The following is a 25,604-nucleotide window of genomic DNA, read 5'->3' on the forward strand; positions in this document are numbered from 1 at the left end:
CTAGACTCTATCCACACCCTCACATATACTACACGGACACTCCAACACACACACACGCTCACACACACACACACATGCATGCATATTGACGCCACACGCACACTTTCACACACGCTTCTGCTACTCTGTTTTATTATATACTGAACAAAAATATGAACGCAACATGTAATGTGTTGGTCCCATGTTTCATGAGCTGAAATAAAAAATCTCATTCTCCCTACGCAAAGATTATTTCTCTCAAATGTTGTGCACAAATTTGTTTACATCCCTGTTAGTGAGCATTTCTCCTTTGCCAAGATGATCCATCCACCTGACAGGTGTGGCATATCAAGAAGCTGATTAAACAGCATGATCATTACACAGGTGCACCTTGTGCTGGAGACAATTAAAGGCCACTCTAAAATGTGCAGTTATGTCACACAACACAAGGCCACAGATGTCTCAAGTTTTGAGGTACATGCATTTTTGTTCAGGATGTATCCAGATTGCCTCACTTTTATTCCTACCCAAATTCTACATACTATCTCAATTACCTCAACTACCTTGTAACCCTGGACATTGACTCTGTACTTGTACTCCTTGTATATTGCATCACGATTTTTTTTATTGTGTTCCTTTTTTATTTAACAAATATTTGTAGTCCTTTTTTATCTCTGCACTGTTGGGAATGGGCTCATAACTAAGCATTTCACTGTAAAGACACCTGTTGTAGTCGGCGCATGTGACCAATAAGATTTGATTTGATACACAAAGTGTAAGCGCTCTGGGATAATCCTGGGAGCTGTCACAAATATGAGCTGGATGGAGTGGCGAGACAGTGACGGCCTCACTACGCTGACCCTGAGATTACTCTGCAGGGTAAATTAACTCCATGCTGCTGATTTTAGATAAGGTAAATTTAACAATAATGGACTCTGATTTTTCACTTAATGTACGTATACCAAAGAAAAAACATTGATTTCAAGGTTTAACAAATCATGCAACGCTATGCACAAGGACTTATTTTAACAATTTACACCATTTTACTAGAAGAACTGTGCAGATTCAAAGTTTAGTAACATAATTTCGGTTAAATCTCCCTCCGTTTTTTTGTGTGCATATTTTCCAAATATCTGCTCCAAATGTAAAGATTGAACAATGTCTGCATAAAGAATGGGGTGTCAGGTATGACATGGCACAATGACTTTGAAAAAATCTCTTTTAGCTTATTGAAGTACAGTAAGTAAAGTGGATTTACACCCGGTAACGGAATTTCATCATGGGTTCCAGATCTGTACGACAAAGAAATGCATAATTATGGATTTGAATGTCATTCTCTTCATGGTGATGTATCCTAAAAAGGTACACAAAGTTATAAATATGCAATATCCTCCTTTGCATATTTGGGTGTTATTCTACATTGGCTATTATTTTTAATGAGCTCTGCCCCCAAACAAGACTAAATTTGGTTGGACCGGACCATATCTTAACCAATCATAGACATCTATGTTTCACAAGTTAGGACATCAATGTACAGCACAATAGCGCTCAGTCGGGTACAGTGCACCACAGAACAGTAGAGATGGTAATGGAATTTTGTTTTAATCACTTAATTCATAAACTATTTCTATCAGTAGAAACACTAACTAATTGATAGGTTTATCTTTACTTGTTAACTTCTGTGAACTTTCATTATCCTCCCTTATGAATGACAGAAAAGATATTTGGGTTTTTGGTAATGGAATTTCAAGGCACAAGGAAGGCAATGTTTTTAAACTTACAGAAGGCACAAACATTTCCCAGAAACTAAGTGTTTGATATTAGTTGGCAGGGTTCTTTCCTTCAACATTGTTTTTTGAGGTATTTCTAATACCTTTGTTAAACTTTTTCTGGTAGATGTTTTCTAAGACCCCATTTACATCTGTTTGACCAGATATCAAAGCCTTTGCTTATTCTACACATTTAGGATGGAAAATGGTAGAAAAATATATATGCCTTAATTTAAAAAAATTAAATGTATAAAATTGGCATGTATGTGTAAATATACTATTAGCTTTCATTTGACATGCTCCTATGAACTTCACATGTTGGTGCTCATGGAAATGACCTTGCAGCTGCAATCTGTAACTTTCTGGTGACCTGACAAAATTCACATAGAAATCTGAGTTATAGATCTGTTAATCTCATTGAAATCAGGTGTGCTATTTCTATGCCCACCATTTTATTTTTGCGTCTTTTACTTTCAGGTTTGTACACCAGCTGAAAAATGCAATATTTTTGGTTATTGAAAATATATTTCACAGCCGTTTAGATGATAGTGACTCTCTACACTATTCATTGCTTGTTTTGTCACATAAACTGAAATGAGACTAACTATTATTTTAGCAACCAGGAAATGACAGAGTGATTTCTGCAAATTGCAAATCTTTAAGCATGCATGTATACTCCTATGAAAGGAACTTTTGAAGAGCTATCAGATTTCATGTCTTAGAATTTGAGAATGAATTTGCATGACAAATGCGATTGTAAATTGAGGTAGGAATGACAGGGATATGGTTGAGTTTTGAAAGGGTTTAGTAATTCGTACAGTATGAGGGTTTTCAGGGTTCTTGGAGAGAGAAGCCATTTTCAGCTATTTTTTTCCGGTTGGATTAATGCACTCTTGACATTGACTTTTCCAGGTTGACAGAGCAGTGGGTTGTTTGTGTGGTGTACTATACTGACTGTAACACAAAGTTTTGCTCATTTTGTAGGTCATGGGAAGAATCACAAGGATGCAGCGTCTGTGCGTGCCACTCATCCCATACCAGCCGCTTGTGGGATCTACTACTTTGAAGTGAAGATTGTCAGCAAGGGCAGGGATGGGTAAGGGTTTGTTGATACTTGGTAACCCCACTGACTGTTCTCACCTCCCACCTTTTTCATTTTAACCTTGTGGTTTGTTTACCCATGTTAGCTATTAGCCTCTAAGTCAGTTGAAAATGGCGTGTAGATAAACTAAAGAGAGCAGTAAATAACTGAAGGCAATTTGGGGGACTGAGCTATTGACTCATCAGAATGACTCATGTTGTCTAAACTGATGATGTTGTCGCTGACCTTTGATCTCCTGTTGTTGTCTCCAGGTACATGGGGATTGGTCTGTCTGCCCAGGGGGTCAACATGAACAGACTGCCTGGTGAGTATGAGGGAAGGCGGTGGCAGACTGGAATGTTTAGATTGTAAGATGAGTGGGTTTTGGAGGTCATAGGGTTCACAGCTAGAACCCTGCCCATAACCTTTGCTTGATTGGTTAACTATTGAAGGACAAGGAGTAGTAGTCAGTGTGTGTAAGGTTTGCTTGTTCGGCTAATAGATTGTGGACAACTAAACCTGTGTTTTTATTATCACAACTCAGACATTGTTCATCTACAGAATCTATATCCAGATTTGTTTCCAGATGTATTGTCAGGGCTCCCTAATGGTGCAACGGTCTTAGGCACTGCATCTCAGTGCTTGAGGCGTCACTACAGACACCCTGGTTCGAATCCAGGCTGTATCACAACCGGCCGTGATTGGGAGTCCCATAGGGCGGCCATCATTGTAATAAGAATTTGTTCTTAACTGACTTGCCTAGTTGAGTAAAGGTTACATTTATTTTTTTTTAATTAAAAAAAGAATAAAACTCTGGAGAGCCTGGAATGGATGGATCGAGATTTAATGTCACATTGAAACCGTGACTGACTGTTACAGAACATGCCTGGACTTGTTTGCGCAGAGACTTTAGTAATGAGCGATGACATTTAACATGCAAAATACCACCCAATACCTTTGTCTGACCTGTATGAAGGTCAGGTGAAAGTGGGGCTGCCACAGACAGGGCGGCTCACTGTCATTGAAGAGGAAGGGAGAAATACATTTGTAATTGTTGTTCATTTAGTAATCCTCTCAAGGCCATTTCATTCTCAATGCAGTATTTTCCCCAATCATATATTCCACAATACAGTTACGTTTAGCCCATTGTAGAATAGTCAGAGCATAGATCAAATGGGTCAGTCTACAGCACTTCTGGTTCAGTGAATGAAGCCATCCAAGCAGAAACACTCTCATGCCAGGGCCTGATGAGATTGGATGTAACCAAACAGGCTAGTAGATGAGTGTTTGCCACCAAACACGAAGGAGAGTACAGAGCAGTATCAGTGTATGAATACAGGGTCATCTGCACCCTGGCCTGGCCTGGCCCACTGCTCAGCAGTAAATAGTTAATCAAACACTTTTCATTTCATCACCTGTTAAAGGTGCACTATGCAGAAATCGCTCCCTCATTTCCTGGTTGCTAAAATTATAATAGTTTGTCTAATTTCAGTTTGACAAAACAAGCAAGTATGGTGTAGAGCGGCTATTCCCAAACTGGGGTTGGGTTAGTCCAAATAAAAATGTGATTCACATTTTCCAACGGGGCGATACATTTGGGTGAGTTTTTTCTCTCTCACCTGAGTAGTCTCATTTCACTGCCAAAAATAAAATTAAACCATCTAGTGGCGAAATAACAACACAATGTCAAATACAGGTAGCCTAGTCAAGTAATGAACATCAATCACATTAACTGTGACTTGGTCTATAAAAAAGTGGTCAGATGAAGCAGATGCTAAACTACAGGACTGTTTTGTAGCACGGACTGGAATATGTTCCGGGATTCTTCCTAATGGCATTGAGTAGTACACCACATCAATCTCTGGCTTTATCAATAAGTGCTTCGAGTACGTTGTCCCCACAGTGACCGTACGTATGTACCCCAACCAGAAGCCATGGATTACAGGCAACATTCGCACTGAGCTGAAGGGTAGAGCTGCCGCTTTCAAGGAGCAGGACTCTAACCCGAAAGCTTATAAGAAATCCCGCTATGTCCTCTGACGTACCATCAAACAGGCAAAGCGTCAATACGAATTGTACTATACCGGCTCCGACGCTCGTCGGATGTGGCAGAGCTTGCAAACTATTACAGACTACAAGGGGAAGCACAACCAATAGCTGCCCAGTGACACAAGCCTACCAGACGAGCTAAATAACTTCTACGCCCACTTCGGGGCAAGTAACACTGGAAACATTCATGAGAGCATCAGCTGTTCCGGACGACTGTGTGATCACGCTCTCTGCAGCCGATGGGAGTAAGACCTTCAAACAAGTCAACATTCACAAGGCCGCAGGGCCAGACGGATTACAAGGATGTGTACTCTGAGCATGCGCTGACCAACTGGCAGGTGTCTTCACTGACATTTTCAACCTCTCCCTGTCCGAGTCTGTAAAACCAACATGTTTTAAGCAGACCACCATTGTCCCTATGCCCAAGAACACTAAGGTAACCTGCCTAAATGGCTACTGACGCGTAGCACTCACGTCTGTAGCCTTAAAATGCTTTGAAAAATGCAACTGGATCCTGGACTTCCTGATGGGCCGCCCCAGGTGGTAGGTAACAACACATCCGCTACGCTGATCCTCAACATGGGGGGCCCCTCGGGTGCTTGCTCAGTCCCCTCCTGTACTCCCTATTCACTCATGACTGCATGGCCAAGCATGACTCCAACACCATCAAGTTTGCTGATGACACAACAGGGGTAGACCTGATCACTGACAACAATGAGACAGAGGAGGTCAGAGACCTGACCATTTGGTGCAACAACAACCTCTCCCTCAATGTGATAAAGACAAAGGAGATTGTGGACTACAGGAAAAGGAGGACCGAGCACGCTCTCATTCTCATCGACGGGGCTATAGTAGAGCAGATTGAGAGCTTCAAGTTCCTTGGCGTCCACATCACCAACAAACTAACATGATCCAAGAACACCAAGACAGTCGTGAAGAGGGCATGACAAAACCTATTCCCCCTCAGGAGACTGAAAAGATTTGGCATGGGTCCTCACATCCTCAAAAAGGTTATACAAGTGCACCATCGAGAGCATCCTGACTGGTTGGATCACTGCCTGGTATGGCAACTGCTCGGCCTCCGACCGCAAAGCATTACAGAGGGTAGTGCATACGGCTCAGTACATCACCGGGGCCAAGCTTCCTGCCATCCACGACCTCTATACTAGGCGGTGTCAGAGGAAGGCCCTAAAATTATCAAAGACCCCAGCCACCCTAGTCATAGACTGTTCTCTCTGCTACCGCACGGCAAGCAGTACCGGCTCGCCTAGTCTAGGTCCAAGAGGCTTCCAAACAGCGTCTGCCCCCAAACTATAAGACTCCTGAACATCTAATCAATTGGAAACCCAGACTATTTGCACCCCCCCCCCCCCCCCCAGTCTGGAGCGCTGCTGCTACTCTCTGTTGTCATCTATGCATAGTCACTTTTTAATAACTCTACCTACATGTACCTATTACCTCGACACCGGTGCCCCCTGTATATAGCCCTGCTATTGTTATTTACTGCTGCTCTTTAATAATTTGTTATTCTTATCTCTTACTTTTATTTTTATTACATTTTTTTAATGTATTTTATTAAAACTGAATTGTTGGTTAAGGGCTTGTAAGTAAGCTTTTCACTGTAAGATCTACACCTGTTGTATTCGGCGCATGTGACAAATACGTTTTGATTTATAAAAGCAACAGACACCATTAATATGAAGGGGCTTTAAGCGTCTTATATGGTGAGCTACTGAGTGGCTAGGACAGGCAAGCCCCATACTATTGTGGAGGACTTCATTCTTCCTGCTGCTGCGGATATGGCTGGGACAATGCTGGGGAAAAGGCCCAAAAAACTACACAGGCAATGCCTTCATCAAACAACACTGTTTCACAACGTATCAGTGACACGGCAGGAGATGTTTCGCATACAAGCCAGTGAATTATATGCGTTACAGCGGGATGAGTCAACAGAGTTGGCGGGCCTGGCTCAGCTCCTGGTATATGGCTGTTACGTTTATTGGGGGGGGGGGGGTCATTTTTGGAATGCATCCTCTTCTGGTAACCAGGACAACAGGAGAGGATATTTTTAAAGTACTGGACAGCTTTGTGACATCAAATGGCCTTTGGTGGTCAAGATGTGTTGTTATCTGTACTCATGGTGCAAAAGCCATGACAGGGAAACAGTGGATTGTTAACACGCTTTCAAACACTTTCTCCCGATGCCACTTGGGTACACTGCAGCATCCACCGAGAGGCTCTTGCTGTCAAGGGAATGCCTAACAGTTTGAAAGACGTTTTAGACACTACAGTGAAAATGATTAACTTTGTTAAAGCAAGGCCCCTGAACTCTCGTGTATTTTCTGCATTATGCAATGATCTGGGTAGTGACCATGTAACGCTTTTACAACATACAGAAGTGGGCTGGTTATCAAGGGGCTAAGTATTGACATGTTTTTTTAAATTGAGAGACGAGATAAAAGTTTTCTTTACTGACCATCATTTTCGCTTGCATGATGACGAGTTTCTCACACGACTGGCCAGTCTGGGTGATGTTTTTTTCTCACCTGAATGATCTGAATCTAGGATTACAGAGACTCTCCGCAACTATATTCAATGTGCGGGACAAAATTCAGGCTATGATTAAGAAGTTGGGGCTCTTCGCTGTCTGCATTAACAAGGACAACACACAGGTCTTTCCATCATTGTATGATTTTTTTTGTGTGCAATTGAACTCAAGCTTACGGACAATGTCATGTGATATAGCGAAGCACCTTAGTGAGCTGGGTGTGCAATTAGACAGGTACTTTCCGAAATGGACGACACAAACAACTGGATTCTTTATCCCTTTCATGCCCTGCCTCCAGTCCACTTACCGATATCTGAACAAGAGAGCCTCATCGAAATTGCAACAAGCAGTTCTGTGAAAATTGACTTTAATCAGAATCCACTGCCAGATTTCTGTATTGGGCTGTGCTCAGAGTATCCTGCCTTGAAAAATCGCGCTGTTAAGACACTGAATCCCTTTGCAACCACGCACCTATGTGAGAGTGGATTCTCGGCCCTCAGTAGCATGAACACTAAATACAGGCACAGACTGTGTGGAAAATGATTTAAGGCCGAGACACTCTCCAATACAACCCAACATTGCAGAGTTATGTGCATCATTTCAAGCATACCCTTTTCATTATCCTGTGGTGAGTTATTCACAATTTATGATTAACAAATCAAGTTTTATATGTAAGATGACAAAATGTATTGATTATTATTTGTGCCCTGGTCCTATAAGAGCTCTTTGTCATTTCCCACGAGCCGGGTTGTGACGACAACTTACACTCATTCTTATGTTTAATAAATGTATCGTATAGTGCGTGTGTGGCAGGCTTAAAATGATGGCAAAAAACAACATTTGAGTCAGCTGACCCTGGTGCTAGAGGTGGTACTCAGCTGGAGGTTGAATGTTTGAAGGGGTACGGGACCACTGGTGTTGAGAATCATTGTACCATCTAAACCGCTGTGAAATATATTTTCCATAACTGAAAATATAGTATTTTCTGCTGTTTGAAGCTGGTGTACAAAACTGAAAATAAAAGATGCAAAGGTGAAACTTAACAACAGGCAATGGGGGATGAGAATAAAGTGCATGTAGAGAATACATTCGTGCTTTACTCCGTCAAGTACTCTCTTGCCCTCTCCCCACACACCCATGCACACACACACACTGTCTCACACACATGAAGAGATCACTGATTGTTACAGTGGCTGCTGTGACGCAGGACAGGAGGGTGGGTATATTTCTGACTTAGGCCCATGAGAGCTATGTTTCCTCTTGTGCACTGATGTGATTCCCTGCCAATTAGATCATTCCTCCATGCTGCGCTGACCAATTGTATGACCCCTTCCTCAGGCTGTGTCACCTGCCTATTGGGTTCTCCATGGCGCCTGAGGCCTTTGGAATGCTTTGGACTCATCCAGCCAATTCTACATGCTCTTGCTGACTACAACTGCTCTTCATTCACACCCTGCTCTGATTGCTTCAAATGTATCTGTGTTACACAATGGTTGGAATATGGTGGAAATGGGGTGCGCTGTTGTGTTGGAGAGTTTAGTTGTATGAACATTGTTTATGAATATTTATTTTGTTACTGGGCTTCTAGTACAGTCTAGCATCTGCCTCTAACCCTAGGAAGCTCTTTGCCACCTTCTCCTCCCTCCTGAATCCTCCTCCCCCCTCCTCCCTCTCTGCTGATGACTTCGTCAACCATTTTGAAAAGAAGGTCGACGACATCCGATCCTCGTTTGCTAAGTCAAACGACACCGCTGGTTCTGCTCACACTGCCCTACCCTGTGCTTTGACCTCTTTCTCCCCTCTCTCTCCAGATGAAATCTCGCGTCTTGTGACGGCCGGCCGCCCAACAACCTGCCCGCTTGACCCTATCCCCTCCTCTCTTCTCCAGACCATTTCCGGAGACCTTCTCCCTTACCTCACCTCGCTCATCAACTCATCCTTGACCGCTGGCTACGTCCCTTCCGTCTTCAAGAGAGCAAGAGTTGCACCCCTTCTGAAAAAACCTACACTCGATCCCTCCGATGTCAACAACTACAGACCAGTATCCCTTCTTTCTTTTCTCTCCAAAACTCTTGAACGTGCCGTCCTTGGCCAGCTCTCCTGCTATCTCTCTCAGAATAACCTTCTTGATCCAAATCAGTCAGGTTTCAAGACTAGTCATTCAACTGAGACTGCTCTTCTCTGTGTCACGGAGGCGCTCCGCACTGCTAAAGCTAACTCTCTCTCCTCTGCTCTCATCCTTCTAGACCTATCGGCTGCCTTTGATACTGTGAACCATCAGATCCTCCTCTCCACCCTCTCCGAGCTGGGCATCTCCGGCGCGGCCCACGCTTGGATTGCGTCCTACCTGACAGGTCGCTCCTACCAGGTGGCGTGGCGAGAATCTGTCTCCGCACCACGTGCTCTCACCACTGGTGTCCCCCAGGGCTCTGTTCTAGGCCCTCTCCTATTCTCGCTATACACCAAGTCACTTGGCTCTGTCATATCCTCACATGGTCTCTCCTATCATTGCTATGCAGACGACACACAATTAATCTTCTCCTTTCCCCCCTCTGATAACCAGGTGGTGAATCGCATCTCTGCATGTCTGGCAGACATATCAGTGTGGATGACGGATCACCACCTCAAGCTGAACCTCGGCAAGACGGAGCTGCTCTTCCTCCCGGGGAAGGACTGCCCGTTCCATGATCTCGCCATCACGGTTGACAACTCCATTGTGTCCTCCTCCCAGAGCGCTAAGAACCTTGGCGTGATCCTGGACAACACCCTGTCGTTCTCAACTAACATCAAGGCGGTGACCCGTTCCTGTAGGTTCATGCTCTACAACATTCGCAGAGTACGACCCTGCCTCACGCAGGAAGCGGCGCAGGTCCTAATCCAGGCACTTGTCATCTCCCGTCTGGATTACTGCAACTCGCTGTTGGCTGGGCTCCCTGCCTGTGCCATTAAACCCCTACAACTCATCCAGAACGCCGCAGCCCGTCTGGTGTTCAACTTTCCTAAGTTCTCTCACGTCACCCCGCTCCTCCGCTCTCTCCACTGGCTTCCAGTTGAAGCTCGCATCCGCTACAAGACCATGGTGCTTGCCTACGGAGCTGTGAGGGGAACGGCACCTCCGTACCTTCAGGCTCTGATCAGGCCCTACACCCAAACAAGGGCACTGCGTTCATCCACCTCTGGCCTGCTCGCCTCCCTACCTCTGAGGAAGTACAGTTCCCGCTCAGCCCAGTCAAAACTGTTCGCTGCTCTGGCACCCCAATGGTGGAACAAACTCCCTCACGACGCCAGGTCAGCGGAGTCAATCACCACCTTCCGGAGACACCTGAAACCCCACCTCTTTAAGGAATACCTAGGATAGGATAAAGTAATCCTTCTAACCCCCCCCCCCCCCCTTAAAAGAGTTAGATGCACTATTGTAAAGTGGTTGTTCCACTGGATATCATAAGGTGAATGCACCAATTTGTAAGTCGCTCTGGATAAGAGCTTCTGCTAAATGACTTAAATGTAAATGTAAATGCCAACAGACTTGTTGTACATTTGTGTAGGTGGTTGTTTAGGTCCTGGCTGTAATAGTTGTACATTTCCTTGTTGACCTCTGTGTCTGATCCCATAGTGGAGCCCTGCCCATTTCATTAGCATGTAGGGAACACTGAGCCCAGCTTTAGGAGTAATATCCCTGTTGGCGCTGCTCCGCAGATTAATCTAATACCTCACAGTTCACACACGACCTACTTCCTCTGCGCCACTTTCTCTTTTTGGTTGGTGACAGACACTGATTGAGCCGACAATATACATTCTGCAGACACACACAAGCCGACACAGTACAACCCCTCACACAAACACATGCACTGAAGATCTCTCCATACAGAGCTCCCTCTGCCCATGCAGTCTACTCTCCTTCTCCGTCCCTATTGATACCATGCACACACATGTACTGCACTGTTTTGTGTATGACTCATCAGTCAGTGCTCCTATTCAGAGACTGATGCCTCTCGCTGGCCACCCAGAGTATTGCACATGCTACACAGGACACAAGTGGGGATATCCAAATGAAAGAGACAATTTGTCAGGCTCAGCTCCTCCCGTGTCACTGTCTTTTATGGGGATATGATTGATCATCACACTGCCGGCTCACCCATCTCACTCCTTCCCCTCTCTGTATGAGTGGCACTGCCCTAACCATTAACTGATGCATATCAATCTAGCTAGATGTGAGATGAGAATGGTTACCTGTAGTTGTAAGCTTATGGAAGTGTTGAGTTTCTCGATTTGTTTCCACCATGTTGTTAATGTGTAATATTCATGTACCTTAGGTCTAGATTTCCTTTCATCACTTCTGCCTTTGTCTTCTATCCCAGGTTGGGACAAGCACTCGTATGGTTACCACGGTGACGACGGACACTCCTTCTGCTCTTCAGGGACTGGCCAACCATATGGCCCAACCTTCACCACTGGAGATGTGATTGGCTGCTGTGTGAACCTAATTAACAACACCTGTTTCTACACCAAGAATGGCATCAGTCTAGGTAAGAACTGCACACCAACAGTGCAGGGGAATAAACATTCAAGTTAACTGTTATATGAAAATGCACTATGCTTCACACATTTTGATATGTTCCCAGGCGATGTATACCATTCTGTTTACTTGATTGCAAATTATAACATTTTTAATATCTTCCACTCCATTAACATTTGTTTCTCTCTGTTTATTCTTCAGGTGTAGCTTTTACAGACCTCCCTGTGAGTATTATACTGAAATGTGGACATATTTTATTCAATGTCAAGGACTTCTGTTATTTTACATGTGTGGTATATTGTATAGCAGCGGTCTTAAACCTATTTTGCCCAGGGACCCCCTCCCAGTCAAACTGGCAACCCAGGGACCCCATCATACGTTAGCAAACTATTTTTTTCACGTCCAACCTCTCCACATTATAATTATAAGAGGTGTAAACTCAGCCTGTTGGCTAGAAAGGGAACTCCAAAATTATTTTTGCTATGAGCAGCTGTTTAACTGGTTAAATAAAGGTTAGTCATGTGTTAGCAAAATGTATGTCCAAGTCAAGAAAGCCTACCAGCAGCCAGCAACACTTGCTGCACTGGTAGCCTGTTCACCGGTGCTTTCTCAAAGCCTATGTCAGATACTCCAGTGAGTGTAATTTGCTCAATATTAGGAATTGAGAAACAAAATTAGAAATAAGATATTCTCCTATTTTCCACTGTAGATATGTCATTCAAATGTGTTTATTCTATTGTTGGTTTTAGGCTGGGTTTCTGTACAGCACTTTAAGATATCAGCTGATGTAATGAAGGCTTTATAAATACATTTGATTTGATTGTTGCTAGCGATATTCATAACACTATTTTTATATTGTTGCGGAACCTCTGCAAGGACCCCCGGTTGAAAACCCATGTATAGTACTCTATACTGTTTCCTTGACTTCCTCATCCAACATTCTTTACTGGTGACATTTTAATAGTGTGTGTAGTAGCCTTGAATATTATTTTGAATAGCATGACTGTCATCTTTAAAAAAGGGTAATTCAGTAGCGGTAGCTTTGCTCCTTCCATTAATGATGATGATATGAATGTCCTATATTATTCACGGTTGCCATGCCAATGGCATCGGAGGGGATGGCTGCCGTTTTACGGGCTCCGAACCAACTGTGCTATTTTTTTTTCTTTCTCCACATTGTTTAACTTATTTTTGTACTTATTTTGTACATAATGTTGCTGCTACCGTCTCTTATGACTGACAAGAACTTCTGGACATCAGAACAGCGATTACTCACCTCGAACTGGACAAAGATTTTTTCTTTAACGAGTCCGACGCGAAGGATATACTGCTTTCTAAGGAGCGGGCCCAAATCCCTGTCATTTGCGTGAAGAAAAGACGGAGAAAAAGGGGGTGGAGGTCGGGCTGCCTTCTAAGAATTCGTAGGCGAGTGAGTAAACCTCCAAATCCATAGATGATGCAATCTCAATCGCACTCCACACTGTCCTTTCCCACCTGGACAAAATGAACACCTATGTGAGAATGCTGTTCATTGACTATAGCTCAGCGTTCAACACCATAGTGCCCACAAAGCTCATCACTAAGCTAAGGACCCTGGGACTAAACACCTCCCTCTGCAACTGGATTCTGGACTTCCTGACAGGATGCCCCCAAGGTGGTAAGAGTAGGCAACAACACGTCTGCCACGCTGATCCTCAACATGGGGGGCCCCTCAGGGGTGCATGCTCAGTCCTCTCATGTACTCCCTTTTCACCCACGACTGCGTGGCCAAACACGACTCCAACACCATCATTAAGTTTGCTGACAACACAACAGTGATAGTTGAGACAGCATATAGGGAGGAGGTCACAGACCAGGCAGTGTGGTGCCAGGACAACAACCTCTCCCTCAATGTGAGCAAGACCAAAGAGCTAATCGTGGACAACAGGAAAAGGTGGGCCCTACAAGTCCCCATTAACATTGATGGGGCTGTAGTGGAGCGGGTTAAGTTCCTTGGTGTCCACATCACCAACGAACTATCATGGTCCAAACACACCAAGAGTTCTGACGCGGGCACGACAACACCTTTTCCCCCTCAGCAGACTGAAAAGATTTGTCATGGGTCCCCAGATACTCAAAGAATTGTACAGCTGCACCATCGAGAGCATCCTGACCGGTTGCATCACCGCCTGGTATGGCAACTGCTCGGCATCTGACCGGAAGGCGCTACAGAGGGTAGTGCGTACGGCCCAGTACATCACTGGAGCTAAGCTTCCTGCCATCCAGGACCTATATACTAGGCGGTGTCAGAGGAAAGCCCCAAAAGTTGTCAGACTCCAGTCACCGAAATCATAGACTGTTATCTCTGCAACCGCATGGCAAGCGGTACCGGAGCGCCAAGTCTAGGACCAAAAGGCTCCTTAACAGCTTCTACCCCAAAGCCATAAGACTGCAGAGCAATTAATCAAATTGCCACCCGGACTATTTACATTGATACCCCCGCCCCCTCCCAGCCCGTCCGCTCCACCTACCTACATGGACAAATGACCTCGACTAACCTGTACCCCTGCACATTGACTCGGTACCCTGTATATTGCCTCATCTTTGTTATTTTGTGTTATTTTTTACTTCAGTTCTTTTGGTAAATACTTCACTTTTTCATGAACTACATTGTTGGTTAAGGGCTTGTAAGTAAGCATTTCACTGTAAGGTCTACACCTGTTGTATTTGATCAAATAAAGTTTGATTTGATCAAATTATCAAAATGAAAGCAAGTTCTTCCTATTATGGCCAGATTGGGAATTGTGCGCTTGCCAAGGTGTGCAAAGCTAATATTGTATATACCTGTGTTCACACCTTACCCACAGCCAAACCTGTACCCCACAGTGGGCCTGCAGACTCCTGGAGAGATTGTGGATGCTAACTTTGGCCAGCAGCCCTTTGTGTTTGACATTGAGGACTATATGAGTGAATGGAGGGCTAAGATCCATGGCATGATCGCCCGCTTCCCCATCGGCGAGAGACTGGGGGAGTGGCAGGCAGTGCTGCAGAAGTAAGGGATCCTTATCGACATTACACTTTTCACCCTAACAGACCTGTGTCTTTCTCTACTACTGTAAGGCTAAACCATGTCTTTGATTCTTCCAGTATGGTATCCACCTACCTGGTGCATCATGGGTACTGTGCTACGGCCACAGCCTTCGCCAGGGCAACAGAGACCTTGATCCAGGAGGATCAGACCTCCATAAAGAACCGGCAGAGTGAGAACCACACAAAGACTACACACTGACAGTACCACAGAAACACTGAGGACCAGTCAGAGTCATACATTTGCTCACAGTCATCCATTCAATCAGCTTTGAATGATAATATTCTTCTTTCTACTCACAGGAATACAGAAGCTGGTATTGGCAGGGCGTGTTGGAGAGGCCATCGAAGCCACACAGCAGCTGTACCCTGGACTTCTCGAACACAACCCCAATCTACTCTTCATGTTGAAGTGAGCAGCCTTGAACCAACTATGGGACTCTTATGGGAGTTTTAATCTAAAGGTTACATTTAAGAAGTGTTGGAATTGTAAGGCTTAAATAAGTGCACTCTCTGCTGGTCATGTAGTGTCTTTGCAGGCTCAGGCACATACAACACAACCACAGGAGCATTTTGTCAGTAAAGCTATGGCCTGCTGCCCAGCTGTTTGTTTATGGCACAAAGACATTAGATGACATTAATAAATACTATTGTCTGCTGAGAGACATTTGGAGATGCAGACCTACAACTAGGTGGCCATTTTTATGGCTCTCTTATAGAGGAAGAGAGGAGCTTGTTGTAGCAGTTACACCGAGAGGGAAGAGGGGAGGGGGCAGGGTAAGCACAAGGTCACAGTTGTTGCCGCCGAGGGAACTCCTGATTTGATTGGTCATGCTTGTATCTCCATTTTGTCATGGAAGACGAGTGAGCAGAACAGAACAGGCGCTGATCTGTTTGACATTCATCCGGTCATAGTGACATGTATCCATAAAGCCAGATTCTCATACTCCGTTATCAGTCTGACTTGTTCCTGTTACATTTACACATTTATGGGTACAAAGACATGATCTTACACAGCCTCACCTTTGCCGACTTCTTAAAGCAACTGAAGTTTTGCAGTATATAGTTTTCTTTCAGACTGTTTTTGTTCAAGCAAGTGATATCTGACACTTAAGCAGAATGAAAGGTTTAATATCAGATGGTACAATATATTCCAGGACAAAGCATGTCAGACATTGTAGCAGATTGTAGACTAGATGTCTGCAGATTCATGTTTGCCCGTATCTCCCAGGTGTCGGCAGTTTGTGGAGATGGTGAACGGTACAGACAGTGAGGTACGATGCTTTAGTGTCCGCTCCCCCAAGTCCCAGGACAGCTACCCTGGCTCCCCCAGCCTGAGCCCCCGACATGGAGCCACCAACCCCAATCTGCACAGTGCAGGTAAGGGAAACACACCTTCACACTTACCTATCCATCTGCCCAGTGTGTTATAAACACAAATGAGATACGTGAGAGTATTGTATGTGTCTGTTTCACCCTGGCTGTCTGTCATCTCCAGGAGCAGACAGCCCCACATGCAGTAACGGGGTCACCCCTCCCAACAAGAACAAGAGCCACAACAAGTATCCAGGCGTCAGCTCTGCCTCCTCCTCCTCTTCTTCCTCCCCTTCCTCTGTCAATTACTCTGAGTCCAACTCCACTGACTCCACCAAGTCCCAGCCTCACAGTGGCACCAGCAACCAGGAGGAGACCAGGTGTGTGGCAAGGCAAGGGTCTATGTGTTTATAGTTTTTTAGCGTGGTTGCGTTGTTAACTGGTGTGGGAGAAAAGCAGACCATCTGCGATATTATGACGGAACCTGTCCCTGTGTTTGTCTCCTCTGCAGTGACAGTGAGATGGAGATTGAGGCTGAGCACTACACTAACGGGGTGGCAGAGAACCCCTCTGCTCGGATCATGAATGGCACCTACAAGCACCAGGAAATCCTGCAGGCTCAGGACATCAGCCTGGGCAACGGAGTGGCAGGTACAGACGCTTGACACGTGCGCGCACACACGCGCCTACTGTTTTGATTGTCAGGCGCACACACCTTGTCCCAAGTGTCAATGTCACTACCACAATGTTTTCTTTTGTCACTTTTGTCTATCTCTCTTTGTCATTCTTTCTCTCCCTCTCTCTGACTGTCACTGTGTCTGCTTTTCTCCGTTTTTCCTTTCTGGCTGGCTGGATATCTGGGGATGTGTATTTCTAAATTGAGCTCAAACATAATCCGGTCAGGCAGATGTTTGTGTCGTCATGGTTGCTAAATGAAATAGACAGCAGCATTTATAATTTTTTTACAAGGTGTCTCACTGACATTATGAATGTTACTGAATGAAAGTGTATGTTTGTCCATATATCTTCTTTTTTTTGTAACCATATTTTACCAGGAAAGTTGACTGAGAACACCTTTTCATTTACAGCAACGACCTGGGGAATAGTTACAGGGGAGAGGAGGTCAGATCAATGAGCCAATTGTAAACTGGGGATGATTAGGTGGCTGTGATGGTATGAGGACCAGATTGGGAATTTAGCCAGGACACTGGGGTTAACACCCCTACTCTTACGTTAAGTGCCATGGGATCTTTAGTGACCACAGTCAGTATGTTATTATGTGAAGTGTCAAATGCACTCTGTCCGTGGCTGCGCTTTGACCCTTGTGGCTGTGTGTGTCCTGGTAGAGGATAGCTGTGCCTCCAGACAGCTGTGTGGAGGGAACCAAGCAGCCACAGAGAGGATGATCCAGTTTGGCCGTGAACTGCAGGGCCTCAACGAGCAGCTGTGCCGTGAATACGGCAAGAACGTCACACACAAGAAGATGCTGCAGGTACAGGGGGAGGGAGGGAGGGGGGGGGGGGGCACACTGTGGGACAATGGCTGCGTTTATTTCCCCCACTGATTGGTCTTTTGACCAATCACATCAGATATCTCCACATCAGATATTTTTCAGATCTGATGAAGTGGAAAAAAATATCAGAATTGGACTGCCTGTGTAAACACAGTCTGTGACTTACGAATTGTATAATTGTCAACCACCGAATGGGGAAGGTTTGGTTTATGGTTATACTGCAGTTTACACACTACTACTTGTATATGACCATTGGAAAGTCTGTCCCTAGTATTGTTCTCTAACAATTAAGGTAGATCCACTGAAAGTGTGTGATGTTCCCTCTGATTTGGAAGCAGTATAATGGTCTGTCTTATACATAGTCCTTAATGGGCTTTTACTGGTCCTGCTGTTTTCTTTCACGCTATCTCCCTATCCCTTTCTCTTTTATCACAGGATGCGTTCAGTTTATTAGCATATTCGGATCCCTGGAACTGCCCAGTGGGGCAACAGTTAGACCCAATGCAGAGAGAGAATATCTGCTCTGCTCTTAACAGCGCCATCTTGGGTAAGGCTAAGTTTCACATACAGTACATAATGTCATAGAGTACTCCGATTAAAAATTACTTTCACTCACATAAGCTATTTTTCTTTTTCTACAATATTTGTTTGGTGCAGTAACTCCCAGCTCCACAAAAGTGATAAGCTTGGTAGTGTGTATGTTAACTCTCTTCTAATGAATACACACTGCACATTTTCCCATGTACATGTTTGAGTCTCACATGCTTTATTAGCTCATGTACACACCCTGATGTTGTCTTTTGCCCCTCAGAGTCTCAGAACTTGCCTAAGCAGCCCCCTCTGATGCTTGCTCTGGGTCAGGCCACAGAGTGTGTCCAGCTCATGGCCAGGGTCCGCTCAGGCTCCTGTTCCTTCGCCAGAGTAGACAACTTTTTGCACTAGCCCCAGTCCAGGTGAGTCTGCACGGACACCCACGCATACTCCCCTCCCCTTATAGCACCACATCAATGCACTGTTTTACCTATAAGCAACTTTTTAGGAATGTTTTTGACTACACATGGCCCGTGCTGTTAGCGTGAAGTTGGATTGTAGGGTTACTGTTTGGAGTACAGTAATAGTGTTAGATTACAATACAGCAGTTCCAAAAATGTTTATTTCATTCCTAAGGCAATGTTCAGGACTGCTAAGAAGAGGTCTTTCCAATGGGTTGCCAGATGACTGAGGAAAGCATGTGTTTGAATTGGTGTGTCGCTTGCCATTTGGCAGAAGCAGATGGACAGGGGAATGAGTAGAACATGACAAGAAAGCTTATTTTTAATTTAGTATTATCAAATACAAAATGTGTGACTCTATTTAAAGAATTCATTATTATTCTGTTTATCTAGTCATTTTCTAGGTTTTATTTAGTCAGTTTGTTGTGCTCATCTTGGAAGGAAAAAAATCTAATTCCGTTTTTGTTTTTGAGTGGATTTCAATTCCCTAAACAGTATTTTAAAGATGTTCATCATATCAAAGAAATTCACATTGGCATGCTTTGTTGTTACCAAGCAAGATACTCTGGTTTCTTTCATTTAGAACTCAGGTATTCACAGCACATTTGTCATCTCAGTATGGGATATTGTAGACAGAGGTAGGTTTACCCAGCTGTACAGTGGCTCCAATTTTAGGACCTGCATTTTTTGGTTCAAATTCTTACTAGTTAGTATGACTTAACTCCAGAAGCTCATTTAATTTAAAGTTAAAGATCTGAATTGGCTTCTAACCTACTGGTCACCACAGAGCAGCCCCACACAGCAGCATTCAACTCAGATCACACAATGACACTGATTCATTTGTGAGTTTCAATATAAGTGTAGGATATTTCCCATCAAGTGTCTCCACTAGTTTGATTTGTAACCTACAGTAAAAATACACAGACATACAGTACTGTGGGGAATTTGGAAATCACTCTCTGGTTTTTGACTTGCTAATTATATTGAAGATATGAAGATATGATATATATATATATATATATATATATATATACACAATTTAATGATATATTCAATAAAAAAGTTAAACTGATTGCCAAATACAAGGCTTTTAATTTGACCTCCCCTGTTCTAATAACCAATGGTACTTGCCATTGGCCACACTTAATTCACAGTCATTCAGTCTTTTCATACCAGTGCTTTGACAGCCAGCCCATTATCATATCATCGCGAACATGCTTATTTTTCCGCTTTCTTGCGGTTCTATTTTTCTCACAACTAATGTGAAGCTGTCGCGTTAATACATAAACTCTAAACATAGACTCGGTCACTTTTACAAACATGTGACCATAACTTTGTTCGTTTGTTTTTGTTTGTTTATTATAGTCACAGTTGAATATGTTATTTGTTTTCTCTCTTTCTTTCATTACAGTATGTATTCTCCTATTTTTAACAGATATTCTCTTGGCACATGGGACAGTTGTCGATCATTGATGTATTAACGCAGTATTTCACCCAGCCAGCAGGAGGCGCTCCACTGTGTTGAATGTAGTTTAGCAGATTATATTACGTTTGTGCTTCAGATTTGCTGCTGGCCACCATGAGATTGATATCCCCTGTACCTGTAAGACATATTGCAATATGTTTCATTAACTTTTTTGACAATCCTGCAAAGCATGTTTGTGAAGCGAAGAGGTGGTGGGTGTAGAATACATCAGCTTCTGTGTTAGTGTTTGGTAGATGTTGGTAGATGTTCACAAAGGCCATTTTGATTGTGTAAAAAAATAATCTTTACATTTGGACAACATCTCCTATCTGCATCATGGGCTTATACCTGCTAAAATATATACAAAAACAAGAACAAATACCTTAACTTAATGTGAGGGTCCTCTATGCGGCCTACCCCGGCCAAACCCTAACCCAGACGACGCTGGACCAATTGTGCGCCGCCCTACAGGAGTTCCAATCACGGCCGGGGCGGCAGGTAGCCTAGTGGTTAGATCGTTGGGCCAGGTTGCTGGATTGAATCCCCGAGCTGACAAGGTAAAATCTGTCGTTCTGCCCCGGTAGGCCGTCATTGTAAATAAGAATTTGTTCTTAACTGACTTGCCTAGTTAAATAAAGGTTAAATAAAACATTTAAAAATAAATATTGTATTGCAGTCGGAAGCAAAATACTTGATTTGTTTTACCTTTTATTTAACTAGGCAAGTCAGTTAAGAACAAATTCTTATTTACAATGACGGCCTATCCCGGCCAAACCCTAACCCGGACGACACTGGAACAATTGTGCGCCGCCCTATGAGAGTCCTAATCACGGCCGGTTGTGATACAGCCTGGAATCGACTGCTGCGCCACTCGGGAGCCCTTTATCCCGAACCTGTTAAAGACTGACATACTGAGGCACATCATCTTTCAAGCACATACCTATACACACTGTAACCCATGTTGGATGAGTTTTTAGTTGTTTTAATTAATGTTGCTCAATTAGTTAAATCTTTAGGTGGAGCTATCCATTCGCATGGGTTTTCACTATAGAGTTTACCAGTAATTCTGAACAATACATTCAGTGATGGACTTTCAATATTGGAAGCAGCCAGCAGATAGATTTTGATTATATCTTATGACATTATAACAAAGCCTGAATCTCTTGATGGCTTTCAAAAACAGAAAATGGCTTTTAAACTCCTATAGCCACCCAAAATGTATATTTCCATTTTAAGATCATTCATTATGAAATAGAATGACTAATGTTTAGGTGTGTGTGTGTGTGTGTAGAAAGATCGTAATCTGTCGAGCTTCTCCTGGGACTTCTATAGACACACCTACAGTAGCAAACAATCTCCCTGTTCTCCTTTTATGTGTTATGTTTTTCAAATGGAGAGGTGAAGGGAATGGAATTAGGAATTAAAAACAAACAAGCTGTGCACAATTTACTTCTATTATTATTTAAATTTCATATTGAGTTTAGCAATTGTGAAGTGAGTTACCCTCTACTTGGCATGAAACTTTTAGAACCTTTTAAAGAAAAAAAAAATATATATATATGTTATATGTTTTTTAATTTTTATTATCATTATAATCTCTTTATATATATCTATATATATCTATATATATCTATCTATATATCTATATATCTATATATATATATATATCTATATATATATATATATATATATAAAGAGATTATAATGATAATAAAAAAATAAAAAACATACCTATGTACTAGAAAGAAATATTGTATTCTGTTTAATTTTGACAGAATTATTTTTATTAAAATACACATCCATAAGCATAGTTTTGGTCTCTTGTCCTTCTTTTGTGGATGTACTGCTTTTGAATGATGGTGATTTGAGGTTGACTGAAAAGTTAAAATATGTCTATATCTACAGTACCAGTCAAAAGTTTACTATTTTCTACATTGAAATAACACACATGGAATCATGTAACTAAAGTGTTAAACAAATCAACATATAGTTTAGATTCTTCAAGTAGCCACCCTTTGCCTTGACAGCTTTGCACACTTCTGGCATTCTCTCAACCAGCTTCACCTGGAATGCTTTTCCAGCCGTCTTGAAGGAGGTTCCATATATGCTGAGCACTTGTTGGCTGATTTTCCTTCACTTTGCGGTCCGACTCATCCCAAACCATCTTAATTAGGTTGAGGTCGGGTGATTGTGGAGGCAAGGTCATCTGATGCAGCACTTATACATGATCCCAAATGTGTTATTTCATAGTTTTGATGTCTTCACTATTATTCTACAATGTAGAAAATAGTAAAAATAAAAACCCTTGAATGAGTAGGTGTGTCAACTTTTGACTGGTACTGTATATATTTGAGAACTTTGGTTCCAACTGTGATTGGAAGGGGCTTGCACCTGTATGGTTGAGGAACAGAATATGCAGGAGTATAGCATGTGGTAAATGGCTCACTAGAGCCCCCTACTGGACAACAGCACTATTAAAGCTATGTAAATCAGTATTAAACTTTTTAAAACGTATTTAACTAGGCAAGTCGGTGTCGTGTCTTTGGCATCATTAAATGAAGACTTTAAGTTTTTATCAAAGACTCTCTGTAATTAGTATTACGCGATTAAACTGATTAATCATGTAACTGTAACTAGGAAGTCGGGGCACCAAGGAAAATATTCAGATTACAAAGTTATAATTTCCTAATATAACCTTTCAGATATTTTCATATCTGATCAATAGTCTACTGATTAATTATTTATTTTACCTCACGTTAGTCTCATTCCAAACGTCGTCAATTGTTGGTTATCTGTACGAACCTAGTCTTCACTATGAGTCATCCATACATCAATTGTCTTAAATCATTTATTTATTACTAAGTAATTCACAGAAATGCATAAACAAACAAAGTAAATATGGTTACAAGAAATGATAGGAGAATGTGCCCTAGTGGACTAAATCGGTATCGCGGCTTGGTGGACAAAAGGGGAAGTGGGGGTCAACTGAGATGAGACACTACAAAGTTGATAATTATAACAATTGAAATACTAATCCTTTGCACATGAACGCTCATTCATTCGGGAACAATTGCAATCAATATATATATTTACGCTCAGTGTGTCTTGATCGCTGTTGAAAAGTTAGTTTCTGTTGGAAAGTTTCTGTCCTCTCGTGGTTAGAGTGGATAGTTCAGAGTGACATTCATTCGTGTTGTAGAATGGATGTTTCGGCGGTTGTCGTTCTTCGCGTTCAATGATACCGAATTCCTAACTGCAGACTAGTAATTAATATCAAAGACTTGTTCTTATTCTGTCGGTATCGATAGTCTAAGAGTTTAACCACGTGGTATGGTTAAAAGATTCAGCAGTCTGCTCTCAAACCTTGGCCCTCTCGTTATCGAGGTAAGCTGGTCTACTGAGAATTTCTCAAAGTTGGGTTTTATTCGGAATTGCAGAAAAGGGGCTGTCCCAGGATGCCTGACCCTAACTGGGCTCATGGGCAGTCCTCTGATTTAGTTCAACTCAAAAGGGAATTGGAGTTTCCTTTATTAAACAGTCCAAAATCACATTACACAATTTTACAAACAGTATCATACTCACTCATTCATCTTATACATCAATTAGATGTAAACCTCATATCTGAGTCTATTATATAAACAGCGTTATGGTAATGTGGCCGCACTGTCTCCCATGAGCTTCCCCAAGTTGTAACAAATGGACCAGTTCCTAGCTGGATTCTTAACCGATCTTTTATACCTTCTCCGGAACATAAACGTTGTTCGGACCTCAAGTTCTGTGAGGTGGAAGAAATTCCTTTGTTCTCTATGAAACTTCACTCTATCTCTATACTGTGTGGCCATAAGGCAGGGTCTTCCCTAGGAATTTACGACCTCACTGACCACAGCAGCCTAGTTGTAGGGGGCAGGGAGAGGGGGATGGGGCTTACTGTACCCAAACAGGGCAATGTCATGACATAGGTTAAGAACAAATTATGACTTACAATGATGGCCTACCACAGCCAAACCCGGATGGCACTGGGCCAATTGTGTGCTGCCCTATGGGACTCCCAATCACAGCTGGATGTGATGCAGCTTGGATTCGAACCAGGTGACGCCTCTTGCACTGAGATACAGTGTCTTAGACCGCTGCTCCATTCGGGAGCCCAAAACTAAAGAGCAAGTGGAGAAATTATGAATTGATGAAGCACACTTGTCTACAAAATATAATAATGTCTTCCCCATGCAAACTTTTCAGCTGGTGGTGCTAATGAGAGAGGGTGTGGTAGAATATACAGGTTGAGCCTCAAGATGAGGGGTACTGTGGTCTGTCTCCACCTAGTGGTAAAATACACTCGCCAAAAATATTTAGGGTTTTGAAACTGCAGTAACTGTAGTCGACTGGTATTTTGGATGCAGTAATTGTAGAATAACTGCAGTTACACTGAAAATTTACTGCAGTAAATAAAACGTATTTTAGATGCAGCATACTGCAGTTATACTGCACTCTGACTGCAAGTTTTTGTTCGTAAGGGCAGAAATGGAACCAGTAAAACAATTGGGAAGACAGAGCAAGTATATTTCAACTGCAGTAGATATAATTGATGTAAAACCATTACTGTATGTTGAATATGTTAGGTATTGGGAAATGAACAACCGGGCTAGGCAAAACTAGGGATAACCAAACAACATCAAAAGCATAGGCAAAATGGACTAACACAACTGGTTTAGACAATAGTCAGAGCTTTTTTTCATGAATGAACAAGAAGTACAAAGGAGGAGGGGGGGTTGTCAATGGGCTAACACACTATAGTCCTTCTCTAGGTAAGACTTCTAGGAACTGAAGGGTCTGAGGAATGGATGCAGAACGTCTCTCTCGACCTCCGCTTTTGTGTTTGCTAACTTTTACAATTCCGAATATAACTCACAAAGCGAGTGACTTCCCTTTGAAATGGAGGGCCATTCACTTTGTGTGATTATTCTGATGAAGGCCATTGTAGGCCAAAACCTTGCTTAAATAAAACAAAAACATTTTTATGGTCAGTGAATGTTGTGCCGTTTCCCTTGCAATACATATATCACAAATGCATGGGAGATCAATTATTTCAATTAAGCTTTTGTTTCAGGCACTAACCTGGCTACCTTCTGAAAACCATGGGTGCAGAGGAACTCACAAAGAGCAAAAATATTACTCAGTTCCATAAAATGGAAAGGTCTGCATGCTCTTTTAATTAATCTTCATAACTTGCAGTTGATCATCACAGCCTTTACATCATCACTCCACTGCAGTGGATTAATCAGATAATAGGTTATTTTGTTGATATACTCTTGTCA

General features: G+C 42.8%; 1 protein-coding gene across 3 annotated transcripts in view; it reads left to right on the forward strand.

Moving 5' to 3' along the window:
• The window catches only part of LOC129862502 (ran-binding protein 10-like), a 34,760-nt gene extending 12,658 nt beyond the window's left edge, over positions 1 to 22,102 (forward strand). The window contains exons 2-16 of one of the 3 annotated variants that reach the window (XM_055934240.1): positions 2,733 to 2,844; positions 3,102 to 3,154; positions 11,785 to 11,952; positions 12,144 to 12,166; positions 14,789 to 14,973; positions 15,069 to 15,181; positions 15,312 to 15,420; positions 16,240 to 16,388; positions 16,507 to 16,714; positions 16,834 to 16,973; positions 17,669 to 17,814; positions 18,271 to 18,382; positions 18,647 to 18,788; positions 20,263 to 21,853; positions 21,991 to 22,102. In XM_055934240.1, coding sequence (XP_055790215.1) covers positions 2,733 to 2,844; positions 3,102 to 3,154; positions 11,785 to 11,952; positions 12,144 to 12,166; positions 14,789 to 14,973; positions 15,069 to 15,181; positions 15,312 to 15,420; positions 16,240 to 16,388; positions 16,507 to 16,714; positions 16,834 to 16,973; positions 17,669 to 17,814; positions 18,271 to 18,382; positions 18,647 to 18,777 — 1,649 coding nt within the window. In that variant the 3' untranslated portion in view covers positions 18,778 to 18,788; positions 20,263 to 21,853; positions 21,991 to 22,102. Of the gene's footprint in view, positions 1 to 2,732; positions 2,845 to 3,101; positions 3,155 to 11,784; positions 11,953 to 12,143; positions 12,167 to 14,788; positions 14,974 to 15,068; positions 15,182 to 15,311; positions 15,421 to 16,239; positions 16,389 to 16,506; positions 16,715 to 16,833; positions 16,974 to 17,668; positions 17,815 to 18,270; positions 18,383 to 18,646; positions 18,789 to 19,002; positions 21,854 to 21,990 lie in introns of all 3 variants that reach the window. The other 2 variants (XM_055934239.1, XM_055934241.1) reach the window with 2 other exon arrangements.
• Positions 22,103 to 25,604: the final 3,502 nt, after the last annotated feature.

Source organism: Salvelinus fontinalis, chromosome 9, assembly GCF_029448725.1.
Source record: "Salvelinus fontinalis isolate EN_2023a chromosome 9, ASM2944872v1, whole genome shotgun sequence".
Taxonomy (NCBI): Eukaryota; Metazoa; Chordata; class Actinopteri; order Salmoniformes; family Salmonidae; genus Salvelinus; species Salvelinus fontinalis.